Genomic DNA, 25,831 nt, shown 5'->3' on the forward strand with positions numbered 1-25,831 from the left:
AGTCTGTGTATATGTGCACATATGTGGGTGAGTGTGTTTATTTGAAAGATGTATGCGTGCGCACACACTCATGTACATACACAACCTCTTCACTCTTAAATGTTTTCTTTGGAGTTGACCTGATGTATCCAACACTTTATTTAGTCCCACAACATTCATTTCGAGTTCCACGTTACCTTCAGAAATTGACCTTCAGATGAATTGCATTTTTATTAATAACATAAAAATGCAGATGAAGCTTACTGTGCATCTTCTCAAGTTCTTACAAATTGACCCATGCAATATGCACTCTTAATTCAAGTATGGCTCCTTTAACTTAGCAAATTGTACATTTAAAATATGTGTAGTTTAGGGCCACCTGGATGGCTCAGTTGGTTGGGCCTCTGACTTGATTTCTGCTTGGGTCATGATCCCAGGATTGTGGGATCAAGCCCCATGCTGGGCTTTATGCTGAATGTGGAGCCTGCTTAAAATTCTCTCTGTCTCTCTCCCTCTCTCTCTCTCTCTGTCCCCTCCGCCCTTTGCTCCCTGCTTGCATTCTCTTTCCTTTTAAAACAATAAACATTAAAAAAATTAAAATATGTGTAGTTTATGGTATGTAATTATATTCCAATAAATTAGTTAGGATTTAAAATTCTAATGGTATGTGACACACATTGGATCAAGAGTACATGTAGCTGAGTCCCACCTGACAGGTGGGACAAATGTCTTATAACTGGGAAGAAGGCAGAGTATCATATATGGATATAGAAGTAGCAAAATTAAATTAAGGCAATTTACATTTGATAAACAATTTTTTCCATAAACGATAAGATTAACCTACATATACAAATGGAGTAAATATCATGTATTAGTTGAAGAAGGAAGTGAACTACAGCTCCACACACCTTTGTGGATGATCTTTAGAAATACAATGTAGAGGGGCTCCTGGGTGGCTCAGTTGGTTGAGCATCTGATCTTGATTTCTGTTCAGGTTGTGATCCCAGGGTCATGGGATCAAGCCCCACATTGGGCTTCATGCTAATCATGGAGTTTGCTTGGAATTCTCTCTCTCTCTCCCTCTGCCCCTCTCCCCTGCTTGCATGGTTTCTCTCTCTCTAAAATAAAAAGAAATTTCTTTTTATAAAAAAAAGAGAAAGAAATGCAATGTAGAAACTGTTAAGCAGTTCAGAATAGATCAGAACAACTCCCCACAAGACAATCCCATATTATTGCCAATTATAAAGGCATTATAGTAAAACACGTGTTTTCAAGAATGGCTTGTTTCACAATGGCTCGATACAATTGCTTGTATCCTAGCAAACAGGTATATAATTATAAAAGCCACCAGAACTGAGAGAAATTATAATAATCTACATCTTCCCATTCTAGGCATTTGTGCTGATATTTGGGGACAGAATTCATTAGCACTCTGCTATTAAAATTTCTTTCAATGACCTGATTAAAAAGAGACTTTATTAGGGTTCCATCCAGGTAACCAAGAGAGGTTGGAAGGCATACCTCTTTGCACCAAAGTTGTGACCTGAATCATATGGCTGGACAGGAATTCAATCTCTTTAATGAGTCATCTTTTGATCATGAGGATATATATGTCTGATGTATAATGGATGATATCGATTATCGGTCAACCAGAAGCCCATTTCATGGTTATGGCAAAATTTAGAAAAGAGGAGATATTTCATTCAGAGCAGTGGAAAGAGTCCTATTTGTATGTAGCAGAAAGAGGAAGGTGATTCAGTAAAAACACCATAAATATGCCAACCAATTATTCACTCCAGTGGAAAAAACCCAAGTCTTGTACAAGGACACCAAACTCCATACTTCAATAGGTAGACGGGCTGTATGAAATGAAATATTTTGCTAGTAATACAAAGTATAATTTCAATTTTTCTTCATTATATGTAAGATCTTCCCTGGATCAAAGACCATATGAAGTTTATTTATTGAAATATATGTTTCTGTGTAGATGCCACAGGGAGACGTGTATTTGGTAATATTTGTCAATCACTGTGGTAGCATACACCTGCATAGGACCACATGATCATAATAAGGAGAATGGAACCCAATGGCTTACTATAAGATGAACTATAAGTTAGTCTACGTTGTCAGAATGACAAGTCAAGACAGTGATGTACAAAATATTGATGTGCACAAGTGAAAAACTGCAGTCTCATACTTTCCTGTATTATAAAATTATACAAATAGCCTTGGTTATCAAAAGTAGTTTTTTTCTCTATGAATAATATAACTCATGACTATCCTTTTCGTAAAACAGGAGAAAAATTACTTGGGATGGTATATGTTGTTTGAGTAGAAATTATTCTTCAGAAATCCATGTTACCCCATGACATAAATGGGAATTTACAAATATTTTTGGTCAAGGCTAGAAAAAACTTTGAAAAAGTAGGGATTGGACAAAGAGGAAACTGCATGTCAGACAGAGCAGAAGCTTAATAAAATGGGTTATTTAAATTGTATGGAGAAGCTGAATTCAAATATATGGAAATGCCAGGAAATAAACAGGAGGAGCACATTCTACTTCCACAATCTTATCAAGGGATAACAATTCCTGGCTCTGAGGCTTTGAGCCCTGCAATCATGGGCACATCTTTAGCCCCAGGAAGATTGGTCCTTACATCACTGGAATCCCAACGATTCTTTTCAGAGCCCTCTTTATGTCTCTGTTCCTCAGGCTGTAGATGAAGGGGTTCAGCATGGGCGTGACCACCGTGTACATCACCGAGGCTGTTGTACTTGAGTGGGAACTCTGGGTAGCAACAGAGCTAAGGTACACTCCGAGGCCTGTACAACAAAATAAGGAGACAACTGAGAGGTGAGATGCACAGCCCTGAGCTGATGAGATCCCACATATGGAGGAGACTATCTTAGAGTAAGAGTAAAGGATCCCAGCCAAGGGAGCACCACCAAGGAGCACAGTTGCAAAATACATCACCGTGTCATTAAGAAAGGTCTCAGAACAGGCAAGCCTGAGGACCTGATTGAGTTCACAAAAAAAATGGGGGATTTCCATTCCTGTGCAGAAGGACAGTGGCAGCACCATTAAGGTTTGTAACAGTGAGTTCAGAACACTGATGATCCAGGATACTAGAACAAGCAATCCACAGAGCTGGGGGCTCATGATGATGGTGTATTGCAGGGGGTGACAGATGGCCACAAATCGGTCATAGGCCATTGCAGACAGGATAAGGTCATCCAACTCTGCACAGAGTATGAAAAAATACATCTGGCTGATGCAGCCTGCATAGGTTATGACCTTGCTCTGAGTCTGGATGTTCAGAAGCATCTTCGGGATGGTGGTGGAGGTGAAACAGAAGTCTACAAAGGACAGGTTGGCCAGGAAGAAGTACATGGGGGTGTGGAGGTGGTACCAACATTTCCAGTCAGCTGGCCTAAGATAAACTTGTTCTGATTATCCAGGTGGGCTCAATAGATCACAAAGGGCCTCCAAATGTGGAAAATGGAGGCAGAAGAGTTGGAATCAGAGAGATTTTGAGATGCTATGTTGCTGGCTTTGAAGATAAAGGGAGGGACTGTGAGCCAGGGAATACAGGTGGCTTTAGGTCTCCCAGACCTCCTTCTCTGCAGACAGAGTGCTTTTTAGCCCAGAAAGATTTATTTCAGACTTCTGACTTCCAGAACTATCAAAACATAAATTTAATTGTTTTAAGCCAGCAGCATGGTAATTTTTCACAACCACAAAAATGTCTATTTATATATAAGTGCATATGTACTATCTACATTTAATAGGCACAGTTTAATGTATATAAGTATATTCCAATGATATAGTTAAAAGGAAAAAAGTCTAGTAGAGCATGGCGGAGGGTAGGATCTAGAGTATTGGTAGCTGATTCACATCAAACGGGGAGGAGGGGAGAGATCTCTCTTCTAACTAAAAAGAAGGCAAAGTGTCTATATGGATACAGGACCAGTGAAATTAAGTTAAGGCAATTCACATTTGATATGCCTGCTCTAAGTCACTATCAGGTACTGATTTTACATTCAATGTACTCATTCCTAAAGAAAAAAAAGCCCAACATGAGTAGAATAAAGGAAATAATAAAGATCACAGCAGAAATAAATGACACAGAGACTAAAAAAAATCAGTGGAACAAAGTCAGTGAAACAAGAGCTGGTTCTTTGAAAAAAATAAACAAAATTGACAAACTCTAGGCAAATTAATCAAGAAAAAAGAGAAAGGACCCAAATAAATAAAATCAGAAATGAGAGAGGAGAAGTAACAACTGACACCAGAGAAATACAGAGAATTGTAAGAAAACTATGAAAAATTATATGCCAACAAAGTGGACAACTTAGCAGAAATGAATGAAGTCCTAAAAAACATACAATTTTCCAAAAGGGAACAGGGAAGACATAGAAAATCTGAACAGACCAATTAACAGTAAGAAAATTGAAATGGTAATCAAAAAGCTACCAAAAACTAAAAGTTTAGGATTAGGTGGATTCACAGGTGAATTCTACCAGACATTTAAAGAATAGTTAATATCTATTCTCCTCAAACTCTTCCAAAGAATAGAAGAGGAAGGAAAGCTTCTAAATACATTCTGTGAGGCCAGCATTATCCAGAACCAGACAAAGACACCACAAACAAAGAAAACTACAGGCCAATATCCTTGATGAATATAGATGCAAAAATCCTCAAGAAAATATCAGCAAACTACCTACAACAATATATTAAAAAGATCATTCACCATGATCACATATGATTTATTTCAGGCATACAAGGATGTTTCAATATTTGCAAATCAATCAATGTCATACACCACATCAACAAAATGAAGGATAAAAATCATATGATCATCTCGATAGATGCAGAAAAAGCATTTGACAAAATTCAATATTTGTTCATGATAAAAACTCTCAATGAAGTGGGGTTAGTGGGAATGTACCTCAACATAATAAAGGACATATATGAAAAATCCACAGCTAACAAACATCATACTTAATGGTGAAAGCTGAGAGGTTTCTCCCTAGTGTCAGGAACAAGACAAAGATGTCCACTCTCACATAGTATGGTATTCAACATAGTACTGGAAGTCCTAGACTTAGCAATCAGACAAGAAAAGAAATAAAAGGCATCCATATTGGTAAAGAAGTTAAACTGTCACTATTTGCAGACAACATAATTCTATACACAGAAAATTCAGGAGCGCCTGGGTGGCTCAGTTGGTTGAGTGTCTGACTTCCACTTAGGTCATGATCTCATGATTCATGAGTTCGAGCCTGGCATGGAGCTCTGTGATGACAGCTCAGAGTCTGAAGCCTGCTTTGGATTCTATGTCTGCCTCTCTCTCTCTGTCCATTCCCTGCTCACACTCTGTCTGTCTCTCTCAAAAATAAATAAACATTAAAGAATAGAAAATTCAAAAAACTCTACCAAATAATTACTAGAAGTAATAAATGAGTTCAGTATAGTGCAAGATACAAAACCAATACCCAGTAATCAGTAACATTTCTATACACTAAGAATGAAAGAAAAAAATATAAAACACAATTGCACCAAAAAGAATAAAATACTTAGGAATAAACTTAACCAAAGAAGTGAAAGACCTATACTCCAAAAACTATAAAACACTGATAAAAGAAATTGAAGATAGCATAAAGAAATGGTAAGGTACTCCATGCTCATGGTTGAAAGAATTAATATTGTGAAAATGTCCATATTACCCAAAGCAACCTACAGACTCAGTGCAATCTCTATCAAAATACAACAGTAGTTTTCACAAAACTAGACCAAATGATCTTAAATTTGTATGGAATTATGGAAGGCCCTGAGTAGCCAAAGTAATCCTGAGAATGAAGAACAGAGCTGGAGGTATCACAATAGCAGATTTCAAGATATACTCCAAAGCTATAGTTATCAATGCAGTATGGTATTGGTACAAAAATAGACACATAGGTCAATGGAACAGAATAGAGACTCCAGAAATAAACCCATGATTATATGGTCAATTAATCTATGACAAAAGAGGTGAGAATATGGGGAAAAGACAAGGTTTTTCAATAAATGGTGCTGGGAAAACTGGACAGCTATGTGTAAAACAATGAAATGGGACCACTTTCTTACACCATACACAAAAAGAAGCTAAAAATGGATTAAAGGCCTAAATGTGAGACCTGAAACTATAAAAATCCTAGAAAAGAACACAGTTATTAATTTCTCTGACATCAGCTATAGCAACATTTTCCAGGTAAGTCTCCTAAGACCAGGGAAACAAAAGTAAAAATAAACTGTTAGGACTAAATCAAAACTAGAAGCTTTTACATAGCAAAGGAAACAATAAAACAAAAAAAGGCAACCTAGTGAATGGGAGAAAATATTTCAAATAATATATCTGATAAGGGGTTAATATCTAAAATACATAAAGAACTCCTACAACTCATCACCAAAAAACCCAAACACTCCAATTAAAAAATGGACAGAGGATATGAATAGACATTTCTCTAAAGAAGACATTCAGATAGCCAACAGACACATGAAAAGATGCTCAGCATCACTCATCATCAGGGAAACACAAATCAAAACCACAATGAGATATCACCTCACACGTGTCAGAATGGCTAAAATAAAAAAACACAAGAAACAACATTTGGTGAGAATGTGGAGAAAAGGCACCCTCAGGCACTATTGGTGGGAATATGAACTTGTGCAGCCATTCTGGAAAACAGAATGGAGTTTCCTCAAAAAATAGAACTACCTTATGACACAGCAATTGCATTACTATGTATTTATCCAAATGATACAAAAATGCTGATTCAAAGGAGCACATGTACTCCAATATTTATAGCAGCACTATCAACAATAGCCAAATTATGGAAAAAGCCCAAATGTTTGTCAACTGATTAATGGTTAAAGACGTGGTATACATACAGAATGGAATACTACTCAGTGATGATAAAGAATGAAATCTTGCCATTTTCAGTGATGTGGATGGAACTAGAGGGTATTATGCTAAGTGAAATAAGTCAGCCAGAGAAAGACAGGTATCATATGATTTCACTGCTATGTGGAATTTGAGAAACACAACAGATGAACATAGGGGAAGGAAAGGAAAAATAAGATAAAAACAGAGAGGGAGGCAAACTAGAAGAGATTCTTAAATGCAGAGAAGAAGCTGAGGGTTGCTTAAGGGGAGGTGGGTGGGAGAATGAGTTAAATGGATGATGAGCATTAAGGAAGGTGCTTTTTGGGATGAGCACTGGGTGTCATATGTAAGCAATGAATCACTGAGTTCTACTCCTGAAGCCAAGACTATACTGTATGTTAACTAGAATTTAACTAATAATAATAAAAAAAATAGAAGTTAGGATGAAGTTTCAGGGAGGATCTTATTTGGGATGGGTGTGGTCAGGCAACATAGCCATATCTCTGAATTGGACAATCCAGTCCAATCTCTGAATTGGAGATTCAGTCACTCACAGCAGCTCAGAGGTTCACGGGGTGGTGTATTTGATGTGCCCGCATAAGAGGTTACATGCACGGGAGAGATGTCCACTCCAGGGGAGATGGATCCATTGGTGGAAAGGGAATATGCACCTGACTCCCAAGGTGGACACATGGGGACTGAAATGGCAGAACAGTTTCCTTTATTTATGGTCCCTTGGCTTCTGATAAGCTAAATTGCTTAGAGAATTGAGCCCCACTAAGGGAATACAGGCAATATGGGGCTCTGAGAATTCAGCCTCTGAATCGCCTCTGCAGAGCTCACCTGCCGCTCATCAGCCATAGGCTGAAAGCATCCTCACCATGACCTTCCTAGATGTCCAACTAATCCAAAGAACCAGCTCCTGACCATCCATTTCTTGCCCTTTCTACATCAATTGTCCCTGGAAGGAAGGACCAGTAGAGCAAATCCATTGAGTGATGCATCTGGGAAAGCCAGAGTAGTCCAGTAAGTACTCTAGAAAAAGTGGTGTGGAAGGCAGGAAGGCTTTTCTTAACCATGCCTTTCTTAACCAATGATTCCAAATCCTTCTCATTTCAGTCTGAAGAAGACTCTTCATACCTTCTCAGATCCATTCTTCTCACTTCTCTTCCCCGAGCATCATTCCAGGGCCTCTCTCTTTCTGAAGCAGGAACTGTCCCTCCCTTATGTCTGTTCACCTGTCTCAGGTTCTGCTTTATTCCCAAGTTAGCCTTTCCTCTTGTTTGTGAAGCACTGAATGCGTGAGGCAGCCCCGCAGAGGGAGAAGGGCCTTGAGTTGGAGTCAGGCAGATGTGAGTTGGAATTTCCCCTTTCCATCCAGTGCCTGATAGACCTTGGAAATGTTTCTTCTATTCTGTGTATCCTTTTTCATCAGCACAAGAGGGAGTAGAAGGAGGTGTCACAGTATGCTTATGGGAGGACCGATATGACGGATCGAGTGTCCAGGACATGGTGCCATCTGAAAAACACCATTTCTTTATTCACTTACTCATTCGCATGACACATTCCAAAAGAATTTTGGGGAAATTACACAATACTTAGGACAAAATGCCTTAAGTGTATATGACAAGAGAAATAACGTGGCCGAAGGAAAGGAGACCCAAACCCAGAGGAATAATTACATGAGTAAGTGAAATATCTACCATGAAATGTTACCATGGGTGCCAAAATTCGGCCCCTGATATGACTCTGAGAATTCCATTGAAGACAAACGACTCTTTTTGTGCTGTTAGGATTAAATTTGGCTGTATAAATGGAAAGACTAAGAAGAAAAAGGGTTCATATTCAATTAGGGGTATTTGCCTCCCCCTCTTCAAGGAAGTGGCACGACGACTTTATGCTAACATGAGGAACAAGGGTTCATTCCATCTCTGCTTCCACATCCGTGGTGTGTGGTTTTCCACGATATGTCAGCTGTGGGGTCATGTGTGAATTCTAGGCAAGGAAGAGATAGAAAAGAGAAAGTCTTCTAAAGAGCACTCCAATATTCCCACTCAATAACTTCTCATACTTTCCACCAACTATCCATGATTGAATGAGAAGGTGGGAAATATATCATCTTAGCTGAGCGTATGACCGCCTCCAAATAGAGTCAGGTTCCAACAACAGGAAAGAAGAGAATAGATGTGTTACATAGGCAATCTCTGGCACAATGATTAATTACAAGATTCATATTATCCATAACATTAAAATAAAATTGTTGCTAGAACCTGACCCTTCTTGATACTAAGGCAAAAAGACAGTGATCTCCCCAATTCTCATGAAAGTCACATTGTGTGATGGAAAGAGCAATGTCTCCAGCCAATTCAGGTTCTTGAATTGTTTCTGAATATAGGCTAGAAGCATCACACGTGGTAATAGCCACACCGTAGGATAGGTGAGGCAGGAACATTGTTATCATGGCTCAAGTATTTCGTCCCTCACACTTGAAATGATTTCCAGTTTTTGGGTCCTCCCTCAGTGGATCAACAGAAGAGACATGGCGATGCTCTTGGGGTTGTCTTAGGTGATGTAGGGCACAGTCAGGGGGATATCCCCATATCTCTGAAGGAAGGTAGCAGAATTTCAATGGGCCTCAAAACAATGGATATCTCATTCCTTCTGAGTGTGGAGAATCTCCAACTCAGGGACTCTGGGATTATTTCTTTGGCCATCTTTCAGAGTGGAGGCCAAAGCTGAAGAAAGAAGTGCTCTTTCTAAGATAAAGAACCCCTGTGCTTATGGATTCACCTAAATAGTGAGGGAATTTAATGAGTAACCAACTAAACCATCAACTACTTTTTAAAATTCCTGGTAAAGTTGATGCTGACAATATTCCTCAGTATTTTCAGTGCTTTTGTGAAGTGTTGGGCCTATGGAGTTCTCTGCTCCATCATTTTCCCTGACATCAATTATTTTGTAAGCTCTTTTTAAAGATTTTATTTATTTATCTATGTATGTATGTATGTATGTATGTATTTATTTAGAGAGACTGTGATTGGGGAAGGGGCAGAGGGAGAGAGACAGAATCCTAAGCAGGCTCAACACCCAGGGTAGAACCCAATATGGGGCTCGAAATCAGGAACTGTGAGATCATACCTAAGCCGGAATCAAGAGTTAGATGGTTGGGGCTCCTGGGTGGCTCAATCAGTTAAGCATCCGACTTCAGCTCAGGTCATTATCTCATGGCTTGTGGGTTCGAGCCCCACGTTGGGCTCTGTGCTGACAGCTTGGAGCCTGGAGCCTGCCTCAGATTCTGTGTCTCCTTTTCTCTCTCTGCCCCTCCCCTGTTCATATTCTGTCTCTCTCTCTCTCTCTCTCTCTCAAGAATAAATAAACATTAAAAAAATTTTAAAAAGAGGGGCACCTGGGTGGCTCAGTCAGTTAAGCGTCTGACTTCAGCTCAGGTCATGATCTGGCGGTTCATGGGTTCGAGCCCCGCGTCGGGCTCTGTGTTGACAGCTCCGAGCCTGGAGCCTGTTTCAGATTCTGCGTCTCCCTCTCTCTCTCTGCCCCTCCCCTGTTCACACTCTCTGTCTCAAAAATAAACATTAAAAAAATTTAAGAAAGAGTAAGATGCTTAACTGACTGAGCCACCCAAACACCCCATTGTTTCAAATATTTTAATTAATTAATTTGTTTGCTTATTTATCTGGAGAGATAATTTTGTAGGTTCTCTTTAAAGTGCGTGTGCATATATGTATGCGGGGAATAAGCTTAGGAATTCCCTGGGCTTGCACGGATGGGTTAACAAGGCATCAAGAATTAGAAAGCCACAGGATGCTCACAACCAAGTTTAGGTAAACAAGATTAGATACATAGGTATAGAGAGGGCTGGGCAGAGACCCCAGTATAGAGAGGGCGGGGACAAAGTCCCCAATACAGAACAAAGGTATGAGGTAAACAAGATTAGGTATTCAGGGAGGAAGCGCACCCCCCCCCCCCCCCCCCCCCCCCCCCCCCGCAACTTAGTACAATAGCAGAAAGCTGCTTTCCCAGGAAGGAAGGACCAAATTAGGTAAACAGGTAAATAGGGCTATAGACCTCTGCAGGGTGAAGTTGCCCAGAGCAGAGCTAATTAACAAAAGAAAGGTGCCTTGTTGACCCTGAGGTAGCCTGTTCTGTCTTTCTTGTCCTCTAGGCCAATTTTGGTAAACAGAAGTGGTGCCTCATGTCTGTTGTAAACAACCTTCCACCCAGCCTCCTGGGGCCAGGGTTTTGTTTTGTATTAACCCAAGCCCCTAACCCCACATATCTTCAAAACCCCCTTTCCCTCCTGTCCATGAGTTAATGTTCACAGTTTCATTGTCTCTTTGTGCACGTCCATCACCATGTCTGTAAGCCTTCTGATCCTAGTAAAAACAGAGCAAGGACCCTTAATCAGGGCTCTTGTCTTCTCCCAGACATTAGCCATCTCTCGCATTTTAATCCTGCATCCCGCTTTCTTGCGAGACAACAAAGAACTTTAGACCCACAGTCTACAACATATGTATGTGTATAAAAGCTCTGAATCTTAATCTTAAAAACACAAAATACCCAAATGTAACATCAGCCTAATATGCGGTGCTTGTATACCTTTTATAGATATTTGCATTGAAAAACTAAATTCAGGCTTCATAAGCAGTATTTGGAATAGTTAAGGCCAATGAATGAAACTATGAACTCCACACGGATGGCAGAAAAAAGCTCTATTAATTGGGCTCCAATTTTTGCCTACATATTAAGTAAGGAGGCTTGACCCAAGATGTAGAAGAAAATAAAAGTGGGGAGATAAAAGTTGAAGGACCTGATGCCACAGAGGTTCTAGACCAACACTACGCAGTCATGAATGAACAGGTGAGACTCTGCGACCTTGTTGCAGTGTAGCTTCTGATTCGGCAAGAGTGAATGTGGCCTGGGACTCGGCATTCACATAAGCTCTTGGGCAATGTTGATCCTGCTGATCCACGGACCACACTCTGAGTAGCCAGGCGATGAAGGGGGACAGCTGCTTTGGAACGAGGATTACATTTCCAGCGAGTAGCGGTACAAAGGAAGGATGAAAGCATTTAAAACTCCCCAACTGAGGCAATGATATAAGGGGCAGTACTTTATTAATCCGTTCACCTGAAATCGAAGGCAACCACATTTCTGTGCCATCAAAGTGATGGTAATTGAATGTTGATTTTATTTTCCCCTCTCTTTCCTGGTAGTGGTTTCATCCACATGGAATCAGGAAATCAAACACGTGCTTCGGAATTTCTCCTCTTGGGATTTTCAGCAAAGTCAGATATTCAATTTGTGCTCTTTGGGCTGTTCCTGTTCATGTACTTGGTCACGGTCACTGGGAATCTGCTCATTATCCTGGTCATCTGCTCTGACTCCCTCCTCCACACCCCCATGTACTTCTTCCTTTCCAACCTGTCCTTGGCTGACATCTGTTTTACCTCCACTACTGTCCCGAAGATGCTCTGGAACATCCAGACTCAGAGCACAATCATAACATATGAAGGCTGCCTCAGCCAGATATTTTTTTTCATTGTGTTTGGATGCCTGGACAACTTACTCCTGACCGCGATGGCCTATGACCGCTTTGTGGCCATCTGTCACCCCCTGCACTACTCAATCATCATGAACGGCCAGTTTTGTGGGCTGTTGGCATTGGGATCCTGGTGCCTCAGTATCATGGGTTCCCTGCTCGAGACCTTGACCCTTTTGAGGTTGTCCTTCTGCACAAACATGGAAATCCCACACTTCTTTTGTGATCTTCCCGAAGTCCTGAAGCTTGCCTGTTCTGACACCTTCATCAATAACATGGTGGTGTATTCTGCAACTGGCCTTCTGGCTGTGATTCCTTTCAACGGAATACTTTTGTCCTACTTTCAAATTGTTTCCTCCATACTCAACATTTCCTCAGCTACTGGCAAGTACAAAGCCTTTTCCACGTGTGGGTCTCACCTCTCGGTGGTCTCCTTGTTCTATGGCACAGGTCTTGGGGTCTACCTCAGTTCCGCAGCGACTTCATCCTCTAGGACAAGTCTGGTGGCCTCAGTGATGTACACGATTGTCACGCCCATGCTGAACCCCTTCATCTACAGTCTAAGGAATAGGGACATGAAGGGGGCTCTAAGGAGACTCCTCAGCAGGGTGGTGCCTCTCAGTAGTGGGGTCTCTGGAGGAGTCTTATGGTAACTGGGTGCACAATATGGAGGCCCAGAAATCTGGCTTGCTTCATCCAATATCTTTATTTTTTCCCCAGTTGTACCCGTTTTAAAGCAGTACTTTCCTGGGGTCTTCCCTGCCCTCTTGATTTTTCTTCAGGCTATATCTTGAGTTCCCTTTTTCACCTTATAACCACTCATTTTAACTTGGTGTGAACTGAACCTGATATTTTCTCAGTTATATTTGGTAATGGTTTGGATTTCTTTAAAAAAAATGAATCAAATCTCATGTATTTAATATCTATCCTCAGAGGGATGGGATGTGTGCCTATTTTGGAAATGTCCTGAAAACTCATTTACAGAGATGTTTTCTCAGGTCACATGAATAAAATGAACCCAAAGATTTGATCCCCTCCACGTTTTTTTCCTGATCTACTTTCCTTCCAGTCCCATCAACGTTATTAAATTTCTCAACTTGTCCACTCTACAGATTTCTTGAGTTTCAGAACTGTCTCTTACCTATCTTTACAGTGCCTGGTATAGCTCTAATGATGGAGTTTTAAATCCAAACCCTACACTGAGGTTTATTAAGTTTTCCTTGATATTATAATTTCACTTCATTTGATTGTTACAAAGTTTAGCACATTTTCAAGTTTGTATATTTACTTGCATGTTTTCTTCCTATATTTTTGGTTTGCATCTTTAGACCATTTCTCAGGTATTTTTATTCTAATTGGGTTAAAATAATTTTTTATATGTCTACACTTTATGCTTTGTAATATCCAACGTGTTCTAAATATTTTCCCTAGTTTTACACTTGTTTGTAAATTTTCTTTATTGTTGGACCTACAGATTTCAAGGCACTGGAATCCATTGATTATGTTCTCAGTTCTTTGCTTTTTCTTCCATCTGGTTTATGCTCAGAGGATTAACCTAATCTTTCTTCTAGATGTCCACTGCTATGTTTTTTCTACAAGTTCACTTTATTCATTTTGCTTTTCTACATGTTCACTCTCTTTATGCCAACAAGCGGTTGTCATTAAGATAGAAATTTAATGTTATTTTGCTTCTAACTAATAACAAATTGTCCAAACACCTCTTATTTCAAAAGCCTTGCTTCCCTCATTGTTTTTTTTTTTTATTCCACTTTTATAATATGCCAGATTTTATGGGTCGCCTGGGTGGCTCAGTAGGCTAAGCATCTGGCTTTGGCTCAGGTCATGATCTCGCGGTTCATGGGTTCGAGCCCCACATCGGGCTCTGTGCTGACAGCTCAGAGCCTGGAGCCTCCTTCAGATTCTGTATCTCCCCCTCTCTCTTCCCCTTCCCCAGCTCACACTCTGTCTCTCTCTCAAAAATAAATAAACATTAAAAAATTATAATATGACATATTTTATTTTATAGGATTTGTGTTTTCTTATTCTCCCGTCAATTTCACAGTTTGGTGAAATGGAAGTTTATTACAGGTTCTAATCAAGAACAGAGGCTATGTTGCCTTTCCAATATTGATTCTCCCCTTCTTCCTAGGAGCAGGATATTGATGGGGGTGGCAATATACTCAAAACATTAATAAAGGGGTCATCATGTGCTTTGGCTTACTGTTGCTGTTGTAACCAGCGATGGCAGACTTGGTGGCTTAAAAAGAACACAAAGGTATTAGCTTACAGTTCTGGAGATCAGAAGTCCAAAATGGGTCTCCCTGGGATAGAAATCAAGATGTCTTCACAGCTGCATTCCTTTCTAGAGATTCCAGGAGGATAACCCCCTTTCTTGCCTTCTCTAGCTTCTAGGGAACATCCTCGTCCCTTGTCCTATGGCTCCATCCTGTGTCTTCAATGCCCGAAGTGGCTGACTGAGTCTTTCTCTTCTCTCATTTCCTGGACCCTTAAGCTGCCTCCTTTTTCTCTTCATGGACCCTTGGGATTACAAGGGCTTCATCCAGTTAGCCCCAGATAACCTCTATCTTAAGATCAAGTGATGAGCAAACTTAATTCCTTCTATAACTTTAATCCCTTTTCCCTTGTAACCTAACATTTTCACAGCTTCTGAGGATTGGGAAGCAGACATTTTTGGAAGGCCATCTATCTGCTGACCACACCATATGACACAAGTGTGCCCAAACATATGTGAGCTGAAATCTGTTAGTGGAGCTTCTAGAAAACATGTATTTTCCCAATTAAAAAAACAGATCATCAAAACGGTGAAATTGGAGTTTTCTCACATCTTTTCCCTAAGAAAAGACAGTAACTCATTGCTGAGAGTATCTTCATGGAAGTCCAGGGGCCTGATGAAGAAACTCAAGCCCAAAGTTGGAGCAAAAAACACTCAATATTGAACGCATTGAGGAGAGTAAGAGGAACAATTATACTTTACCCACATAAGCTCTATCCCAAGGCAGCATGCTTAGTGCCCCAGGAGATCTCAGCCGGGGACTTCACCCAGGGATGAATGTAAGAGTGTGCCAGTGAGTGCCACAGCCCCCAGTTGTGTCGGATGCTGCCATCTACACCCACTGCCTTCCCAACCCACCCAAAAAACTGCCCCTGAATCAGAATAATCCTGGACTCACTTCCTGTCCCAAGAGACTCTTTTGGAGGGGCGTGTCATCATCAACTTAGTCAATGTGGAACTTAGAAGGTCACAGTAGCCCCTGTGGATTGAGCACCTTCTCTGTGCCAGGTAATTCCCTGTGAGATCTAAAAAATTACTAACTTCTCAGGGTGCCTGCATGGCTCAGATGGTTAAGCGTCCGACTTTGGCTCAGGTTATGATCTCACGGTTTGTGGGTTCAAGCCCTGCATCAAGCTCTGTGGTGACAGCTCAGAGCCTAGAGCCTGCTTTGGATTCTGTGTCTCCCTCTGCCCTCCTCTACTCATGCTCTCTCTCTCTCTCTCTCTCAAAAATAAATAACATTAAATTTTTTAAAAAGATATTACTAACCAAAAGGATTCTCACACCAAATGCTTAGATGGAATTTCTCTAGTTTACAGATAAAGGAACAAAGGCATGGAAGGTTCATTTCCTGTCACGAGGAAAAAGAGGCACCTGCAAACTTGTGTATAAAGAAGCTGAACCACTGAGTTCCACATTTGACTGCCTAAGGTCAGACCTGAGGTAGGTAGGGGGATTCTTCTAGAAGAAAACCCCAAAATACTCACACTTGATTCTACCACTGGACCACAGTCTTAATATGCAAAGGTTGTCTACAGACCAAGATTGTCAAAGTGACAACAGGGAGCTAGTTACAAGGCAGAATTTCTGGGCCACCCTGGGCATGTCAAATTAGCAGGAGCACTTCCTAAGCTATGGCAAACAAAACCTTCTCCAGGTATTTTCAAGTGTCCTTTGGAGGCAAAATCATCCCTGGCTGAGATCCACTGGTCTAGAGCAAGAGAACTCAGCATTCCAATAGAAGCACATCAGTTCATAATGGTCCAGTCCATAATTCTGGGGTGACCACTCAACACTTCCAAGTCACATCTCTGCAAATGTGGAATGAGGCTCCTAACATTATGGCCCTCATAGAATGGCTTTTGAAAAAAATAAATGAGACAATACATATACAATTTCAAGCTCAGCCCATGGTGCCTGAAAAGATCTTTTTGTAAATGTTTCAAGCTTTTTTTTAAAAAATGTTTATTTATTTTTGAGAGAGAGAGAGAGAGAGAGAGAGCGAGCACAAGTAGGGAAGGGGAAGAGAGAGAGGAAGACCCAGAATGTGAAGCAGGCTCCAGGCTCTGAGCTGTCAGCACAGAGCCCGACATGGGGCTTGAACTCAGAAACGGTGAGCTCATGACCCGAGCTGACGTCAAATGCTCAACTGACTGAGCCACCCAGGCACCCCTCAAGTTTTTATTTAAATTCTTGTTAGTTAACATGCAGTGTAATATTTGTTTTAGGAGTAGAATTTAATGACTCATCACTTACCTACAACACCCATTGCTCATCACAACAAGTGTGCTCCTTAATCCCCATCTCCCATTTAACCCCTCCCCTGCCCACCTCCTCCCCAGCAACCCCTGGTTTGTACTCTATAGCTAAGAGTCTTTTATGGTTTACCTCCCTCTCTCTCTTTCCTTCCTTCCCCTATGTTCATCTGTTTCATTTCTTAAATTCCACGTGTGAATGAAATCATATGGTATTTGTCTTTCTCTGGCTTATTTTGCTTAGCATCATGCACTCATTGCAAATGGAAAGATTTCAGTCTTTTTTATGCCTGAGTAATAGTCTGTTGTATACGTAAACCACATCTTCTTTATCCATTCATCACTCAATTGGCATTTGGGCTCTGTCCATTATTTGGCTCTTGTAGATAATGCTGCTATAAACATTGGAGTGCATGTGCCCCGTTGAGCCATTACTTTTCTATCCTTTGGGTAAATATCTAGTAGTACATTTGCTGGATTATAGGATAGTCCTATTTTTAATTTTTTGAGGAACCCCCATACTGTTTTCCAGAATGGCTGCACCAGTTTGCATTCCCACTTACAATGTAAGAGGGTTCCCCTTTATCCACATCCTGGCCAACACCTGTTGTTTCCCGCACTGTTAAATTTAGCCATCCTGACAGGCGTGAGGGGATATCTCACTGTGGTTTTGATTTGTATTTCCCTAACGATAAGTGACATTGAGCATCTTTTCGTGTGTCTGTTAGCCTTCTGCATGTCTTTGGAAAAGTGTCTGTTCATGTCTTCTGCCCAAATCTTCACTGGATTATTAATTTTTCAGTGTGGAGTTTGGGAAGTTCTTTATAGATTTTGGACACTAACCTTATATCAGATATGTCATTTGTAAATATCTTCTCCCATTCTGTAGGCAGCCTTTTAGTTTTGTTGATTGTTTCCTTTGCTGTGCAGAAGCTTTTTATCTTGAAGAGGTCACAGTAGTTCATATTTGTTGTTGTTTCCTTTGCCTCCAGGCATCATGTCTAATAAGAAGTTGCTGCAGGGGAGCCTGGGTGGCTCAGTCAGTTAAGTGTCTGACTTCAGTTCAGGTCACGATCTCACAGCTCATGAGTTCAAGCCCCTCATTGGGCTCTGTGCTGACAGCTCGGAGCCTGGAGTCTGCTTCAGATTCTGTGTCTCCCTCTCTCTCTGCCCCTCCTCCTTTGCTCGTGCTCTCTCTCTCTCTCTCTCAAAAATAAATAAACATTAAAAAAAAAAGAAGTTGCTGCAGCTGAGGGCAGAGAGATTGCTGCCTGTGTTCTCCACTAGGATTTTGATGGTTTCGCATTGAGGTCTTTCACACATTTTGAATTTATTTTTGTGTTTGGTGTAAGAAAGTGGCCCAGTTTCATTCTGCATGTTGCTGTCCAATTTTTCAACACCATTGTTGAAGAAACTGTCTTTTTTCTATTGGATATCCTTTCCTACTTTGTCGAAGATTAGTTAATCATATAGTTGTGGGTCCATTTCTGGGATTTCTATTCTGTTCCATTGATCTATGTGTCTGGTTTTGTGCCAGTACATTACTATCCTGATGACTATGCTTTTAAATATAGCTTGAATTACCAAATGTTTCATAAATGTCAACTTTTAACCTGTATTAAAGATACAAACTCTTAACTGATTTGTCAAAATAATTATGAAGCCAAGGATTGTTGTACCCATGACTGTATAGGAAAGGAACACACCTTTGCTTGTTGAAGAAGGAATAGGGATTTTTCTAGAGCTATCAGGAGCTGTGTTCCCACCACAAGTCATTGTTTTGGAGAACCAAGGGACATAGTCAAGACAAGTTCCTGAGTTTTAGATTTGGAAAAAAACCTTTCACTTAGGGCTGTGAAAAGTTTCAATGTTAGAGCTCTGGAAGCCAGGAAAGTTCAAGGAAGGGTAATAAAAATTGGATATGCCTGATTCTAATCTGATCTCTTGGGAACAGAGAATCTACAGGAAAAAATTCCATTCTGTCCATATAAGTTCCCCTAGGGAGTTGTGCTCAGGGGTTGGAGTAATAATGGGAAATGTGTCTAATGAGCAAGTATAGGGAGCAGATACAGCAAACATAAGGAGCTGTAAATATCTCCTCAGTTGCAGCCCCTGACCTCCTGCTCCAATCTTAAGCTGGAGGACACATGGTTTTTGCATTTGGATTCCTAAGTCTGGCTTGGGGACCAATGCTTCACTCCTTCCTGAGGTCTGGGAACAGAGCTTTGGTTTCCATCATCAACCAATGGGGAGGAATTTGGACTTCCACATGGAAACCTTCCTCTCAGAGACCCCATCCAGGTGGGTCTCAGATCTCAGCAGATACTTCAGGAAAGGTTCAGAGAGAATGGAAGCTGAAAGCTTTTACCTGAGGTCACCTGAGAGCCTAACCAGCCTAGTCTGGAGACAAGCTGGTGTGGTGAATTCATTCATTTATAATCAATTTATTTAATATGTTTAAAAAAGAAATGTCTGGTGAACTTGGAGATGCAAGGACTATTGTCCACAATTAGGTGGTGGGAATAAAAGTCCAGTTGGATGAGACTAAAGAAGGAATGGGGATACTGACTCCCAGGAAAATGTGAAAACTTCCAGGAGTTTTGCAGTTAAAGGGAATATGAAAAAACACTATTAGGTATGGAGAGCATTGCAGTGCAGTGAGGGAATTTAAAAAATATTTTTAAGATGGGGTATATTGGAGCATATTCTGTATCCATTAGAAAGATCCAGACCAACGGAGGGAGCCACGATCTTGCAACTGCAGTTCTGAAGACATACATTTCACAGAATCTTCTCTCACATTAGGTATTCATTTAAAATTTTTATTTAAAAGACAAACAGGCATATGCTAGAGGGCTTTATTTTCCACTTATTTCATTACCTGGAGCCGGAAAATATTTTTGGGTTCGTTAGCCATTTACTTTCTCTGTCGTAACTTATTTGGGAAAGTTCTTTGCCTTGTATCCTGGGGTCTGAACATTCTTATTCCTGCTTTTGTTTGTTTGTTTGTTGTTCTTGCTGAATCATTTTCCTTTTGCTCTTTGATTGCATTCTTTCAACAAATAATTCTCCTCCTACAACCGATATTAAACTATACGCTAACCAACTAGAATGTAAATAAAAACATGAAGCGAACAAAAGAAATAATTGCAAAATTTTAAGCCAAGTTTGCTATTTGCTGTTTAATTCTTGTATGTATGTACAGATATATTTTCTGGGTGGTGTGAGAGTTTATAAACTTTGAGTGGTCAAGTCTATCAGTCATATTTTGTCTCCCACCCATTGCTTTTTATGTGCCTTGTAGTAATAAACTGCCTTTTGTATGTATCGCCACCTTCCCTCACATCTGTGATTCCTCACTATCTTTTGCTTCTTGTGATTAGATCCGTTCTCAGAGCTAGCAATCATCCTTCCACCATCCTGTGGAAACATGAATTCCTCTTGCATTCAACTTATATCTTTCTCACAAGAATGTGTGACTCCACTTATGTTTATATAGGATGAAATTATAATTTTAGATAATGCTCCCTGCACTACTTTTAAATGAATGATGGTTATAAATTATATTTTCATATCTGCTTTTGGTTGTTGCCCATTCCATTTTGATATAGAGACCTGTGTTAATGCAATGAAATTATTGTTATTTTTAATCTTTTCTTGCAGAAGACAGTCTTTTAAAATTCAATTTCAATTAACAAGGTTGTTTTGAATCCACTATGTTTATCCTGGTTTTCTTGTTCCTGCTGTTCTTTTTATTTTATAAACTCCACTTTCTTTTTTTTAATTTAATTTAATTGTCAAGTTGGTTAACATACAGTGTGTACAATGTGCTCTTGATTTTGGGGGTAGATTCCCATGATTCATCGCTTATGTACAACACCCAGTGCTCATCCCAACAAGTGCCTTCCTCAATGCCCATCACCCATTTTCCCCTCTATCCTGCCCTCCTACCTCCCCATCAACCTCAGTTTGTTCTCTGTATTTAAGAATCTCTTATGGTTTGGCTTCCCTCCCTCTCAGTTTGTAACTATTTTTCCCCTTCCCTTCCCCCAAGGTGTTCTGTTAAGTTTCTCAAGTTCCACATACGAGTGAAAACATATCATACCTGTCTTTCTCTGAATGACTTATTTCACTTAGCATAATACCCTCCAGTTCCATTCACGTTGCTGCAAATGGCAGGATTTCATTCTTTCTCATTGCCAAGTAGTGTTCCATTGTATGTATATACAGCATCTTCTTTATCCATTCATCAGTTGATGGACATTTGGGCTCTTTCCATAATTTGGCTACTGTCGATAGTGCTGTCGATAGTGTAAACGTTGGGGTACATGTGCCTGTATGAATCAGCACTCCTGTATCCCTTGGATAAATTCCTAGTAGTGCTATTGCTGGTTCGAGGATGTGGCGAAATGGGAACACTTTTGCACTGTTGGTGGGAACGCAAACTGGTGCAGCAACTCTGGAAAACAGTGTGGAGGTTCCTCAAAAAATAAATTCCATTTTCTAGAAGTGTGTTTCTATCTCAATGCACACCTTTATCAAATGGCAAAAATGAACAAAGGAGGTGAGGTCCTGCTCATTTGGATCTTACATTAAATGAAGAAAGTAGAGTGAGTGACATAAATGTGTGTGCGACATAATGTACTCAGGGATATACAGATGAAGAAAGGAAATAGGTTTTTGAGGCACGTACAGGATTTTATAGGGTAGACTGTAGGGATGCCTACACACGTTGGACAAAAATCAGAAACAGGAGGAGAGTTGCCCGATGAGTTTGCCAAAAAAGAGATTAAAACCCAAAGCCCAGGAATTACAAAGGAATGTGAGGGAAGGGCCAGCTTCATCTGTTCCTGGGCCATATGAGAATAGATTTGTTGCTATTCCAAGTTCAAAGAGCAAATATGTGTAGATTCCAAATTTGAAACCCAAGTTTCTGATTATACAAGTTTGGAATTATATATTTTTTAGAAAAAGTTTTTTTACGCAAATAATCTTTGAAAATCTCCCATTTTTTTGTACTCTGTGCATTTCCTTTTGTGAATTGTTGGTGTCTTTCCTTGCTTGTTATTCTGGTGGGATGTCTTGATAACATGAAGACATTCATACTTTTTCTTTTGGATAAATCGTTTTTGCTGCTTTATTATTCTAGGCATCAAGGAGATGTACCTGGGTTGGGGTGTCACCAGAACCAGGGACACCTTTCTCATCACCATCGCTAGGGGCCACCTGAGCTCATCAGATCTTTCTCCCCACTTTTCTTGCTCTCAGTCTTTGAATTTGATTTTTTAGTTTTCTTTAAACACTGGACATGAAATGATCTTATTAAAATGGAGACCCATGTTTACATGCTCATGGAATTTGGACACATTTTTACATCTTTAGAGGAAAGACAATCTGATGTTGACAGCCTGCCTTGTATCATTGTTTGTATAATATTGTGGCCATAGGTGAGAATAGCTATAGGAAGCTATAGCGTGTGTGTATATGTGTGTGAGTGTGTGTGTGTGTGTGTGTGTGTGTCCACGTGCGACATAGTGGTTCTCAAGGAGAAGTCCTGAAACCCATAGCTCTAATACGTGACCCTTAAAATACAGGTGCCAGATTACTACCAACATATGAAGCTAAGAAGGCCCATTTCTATTCAAAGATTCCTTGGAGAGGAAATTAATAAAGTGCAAGGAACACCATGTGAAGGAGGGGTTCCTTGTGCCGGGAAGTTTCATCCGTGTCCGGGAGGCCACCGCATTCCTCCACATTCCCTGCCACCACCTCTCATCAGTCTTCCTCTCGCTCCTTCCCCTGGACACACTGGCTTTCTTTTGAGCCTGGGTCTTTAACACAATATGCAGACAACAAAAGGCAGGATGGTGAAGGGGAGTGGGAGACACTGGCTTCCGGTTAAGGAATTCCTTCCATGTTCAGGAAGGGGAGACTCAGAGGAGGTAAAGGCCCAGCGGAGGGAATACTGTCAGTGATGCTGTCACAGGCTGTGTGGTGACAGATGGCAACTCCATGCCTGGTGAGCAGGGCATGATGTTGACACTTGTTGAATCACTGTGTGGCGCCCCCCAAACTAACGTGACCTGGTGTGTCGACCACCCTCATGCTTTAAAAACTTAATTTAGAAAAACCCACGTCTTTCCTCAGAGCCGTCGCACTCATAGTTCCCTCCGACGGGCATGCTCTTCCCCAGAGGACCTTGTGTCTCCTGTCTCCTCGAGGGCTCTGTTTACATGTGTGCCGGTGTGCCTGAACAACCGGGAAGAGCCATCCCTCCATCCACGCTTCCCTTTACACAGGCTTTGTTTTTCTTCACAGCACCTGTCACCCCTGATATTTTATCTGGTCTTTATTTGCTTATCCCCTTTCTCCATCACTGAACCCTCCAGGCTTTTGTTTCTAGACACTTATACACTTTGCATGAAGGTTAGTCAGTGCTCAAGGTTATTCCTCAAATGCATGACAGAATTTCTCATTAAAAGTAAAGAAAACACGAGCACTTGGGGAAAATGTTAAGTGTGGGAAGTGAATACTTATTCAGAGCTGGCATGGAGATGCTGAGAGGGGACAAGTTCCATACAAAAACGATGGGTATTCACTTTTGAATGCAAAATAAGAATTGTAGTGTTTCAATGATATTTGCAATGTTCATTATTGAGAAAATTAGTTATGGTTTTTTGTTTTTTTTTTTTTTTTTTTTTTTTTTTTTTGTTCCCTGGTAGTCACCTCCAGTACATGAAACCAGGAAATGATACACAAATTTCAGAATTTTTTCTTCTGGGATTTTCAGAGGGTCCAGAACTGCAGCCCCTCATATTTGGGCTTTTCCTCTCCATGTACCTGATCACTGTGTTTGGGAACCTGCTCATCATCCTGGCCGTCAGCTCTGACTCCCATCTCCACACCCCCATGTACTTCTTCCTGGCCAACCTGTCCTTTGTAGACATCTGCTTCACCTCCACTACTGTCCCAAAGATGCTGGTGAACATCCAGACTCAGAGAAAAGTCATAACTTATGCAGGCTGCATCACACAGATGTATTTTTTCCTACTCTTTGCTGGATTAGACAACTTTCTACTGGCTGTGATGGCTTATGACAGATTCATGGCCATCTGTCACCCTTTGCACTATGCGATCATCATGGAACCCACCTACTGTGGACTGCTGGTTCTGGTGTCTTGGATGGTGAGCACCCTGAACTCATTATTACAAACCTCAATGCTGTTGCGGCTGTCCTTCTGTATAGAGGTGGAAATCCCCCACTTTTTTTGTGAACTCAATCAGATGATCCAACTTGCCTGTTCTGACACCTTTCTTAACGACATGGTGATGCATTTTGCAGCTGGATTGTTGGGCGGTGCTTCCCTAGCTGGGATCCTTTATTCTTATTCTAAGATAGTTTCCTCCATACGTGGGATCTCATCAGCTCAGGGCAAGTATAAGGCATTTTATACCTGTGCATCTCACCTCTCAGTTGTCTCCTTATTTTACTGTACAGTCCTAGGAGTATACCTCAGCTCTGCTGCTACCCAGAGCTCGTGGTCAAGTGCAACAGCCTCAGGGATGTACACGGTGGTCACACCCATGCTGAACCCCTTTATCTACAGCCTGAGGAACAAAGACATAAAGAAGGCTTTGAAAAGAATCATTGGGGTTCCAGTGATGTAAGGGCCCATTGTCCTGGGGCTAACGATGTGCCCATGACTGCAAGACTCAGAGCCTCAGAGACTGGATGGAACTGCTGTTCCTTGATCAGACTGGGGAAGTAGAATCTGTTCCTTCTATTTATTTCCTGGAATTTCCATTTGTTTGATTTCAACCTCTCTATGTATTTAAGTAACTCACTGTATGAAGCTTCTGATCTGTCTGATATACAGTTTATCCTTTGTCCCTTTTCATAAGTTCCCAAAGTTTACCCCATCCTTGGGTCACAAAGGCCTAGAAATTTCTGTATCTTACAATGGGAAAGTTGGATTTCTTTTTCTTTTTCTTTCCAAGATTTTATTTAAATTCATGTTAGTTAACATATCGTGTGGTATTGGTTTCAGGAGTAGAACTTAGTGATTCGTCATTTACATGCAACACCTACCACTCATTACAAGTGCCCTCCTTCATGGGCATCACACATTTAACCCATCCCCCCACTCACCTCCCTCCAGCAACCTTCACTTTCTTCTCTATCATTAAGAGTCTCTTATGGTTTGCCTCCCTCTCGTTTCTATCTTTTTTATTTTTCAGAAGTTGGATTTCTTAAAAATATTTTCATTTCAAATGACTTCTATCATGCCAGGTAGATTTCCCAAAAGAATAATCATTCCTCATATGGAAGAAAACTACACTTGGCCACTAAGCCGTTTACATAATTCTATTGTCTGGGAGAATACAACACCACAGTGTTCACCTTGAGTCTGTCAATCTTTTTATATCATTACCTTAACTACTCTTCCTGAGAATGTGGACTCTAACAGTGTTCGTTTTAAGCCTCAGGCTATTGACATCAATGCCTAAGCTAGGAAAGCCCAGGCACTCTCCTATGCCCATGTGCTTATGAACATTCCCACAGACATTTCCCTGACCAGAGCCTATGCTGTGACTGCACTGGCCCTTGGGGTACTTACTGTGATTGCAAGGCACACCTCCACAACACCTGTCAGAGAACTCTAAAAAAACAAGGTTTATTACTTATAGTCTCTGCAAGGAATAGGCAGAAAGGTCTGGAGGGACCGTACAGAAATTCAGAAGGAGAGAGAGAAAGGCCACAATGGCAGGCCCTGCCTTTATTGGGATCTCTGGTCAGAGTGTCTAGGGGTTTGCAGGTTCC

General features: G+C 40.8%; 2 protein-coding genes and 1 pseudogene across 3 annotated transcripts; 2 read left to right on the forward strand and 1 right to left on the reverse strand.

Moving 5' to 3' along the window:
* Nucleotides 1-2,575: 2,575 nt before the first annotated feature.
* On the reverse strand, nt 2,576-8,464 carry LOC106982914 (olfactory receptor 7A17-like). The gene is made up of 2 exons (XM_053220304.1): nt 8,455-8,464; nt 2,576-3,426 (listed from the first exon to the last, which is right to left on the reverse strand). Exons 1-2 carry the CDS (start codon nt 8,462-8,464, stop codon nt 2,633-2,635), a joined length of 804 nt encoding a protein of 267 aa, XP_053076279.1. The 3' UTR covers nt 2,576-2,632.
* A 2,472-nt stretch (nt 8,465-10,936) lies between these two features.
* Nucleotides 10,937-14,190, forward strand: LOC106982915 (olfactory receptor 7C1-like). 2 transcript variants are annotated; one of them, XM_053217769.1, is made up of 2 exons: nt 10,937-13,070; nt 13,323-14,190. In XM_053217769.1, the coding sequence occupies exons 1-2, from the start codon at nt 12,102-12,104 to the stop codon at nt 13,380-13,382; spliced, it is 1,029 nt and encodes a 342-aa protein (XP_053073744.1). In that variant the 5' UTR covers nt 10,937-12,101; the 3' UTR covers nt 13,383-14,190. The 2 variants fall into 2 exon arrangements, with proteins under 2 accessions (XP_053073744.1, XP_014936572.3); XM_015081086.3 differs by lacking the exon at nt 13,323-14,190 and having other exon boundaries at nt 10,937-13,301.
* A 9,452-nt stretch (nt 14,191-23,642) lies between these two features.
* Nucleotides 23,643-24,678, forward strand: LOC106982916 (olfactory receptor 7A17-like; annotated as a pseudogene).
* Nucleotides 24,679-25,831: the final 1,153 nt, after the last annotated feature.

The sequence above is a fragment of the Acinonyx jubatus genome, chromosome A2 (genome assembly GCF_027475565.1).
Source record: "Acinonyx jubatus isolate Ajub_Pintada_27869175 chromosome A2, VMU_Ajub_asm_v1.0, whole genome shotgun sequence".
Classification (NCBI taxonomy): domain Eukaryota; kingdom Metazoa; phylum Chordata; class Mammalia; order Carnivora; family Felidae; genus Acinonyx; species Acinonyx jubatus.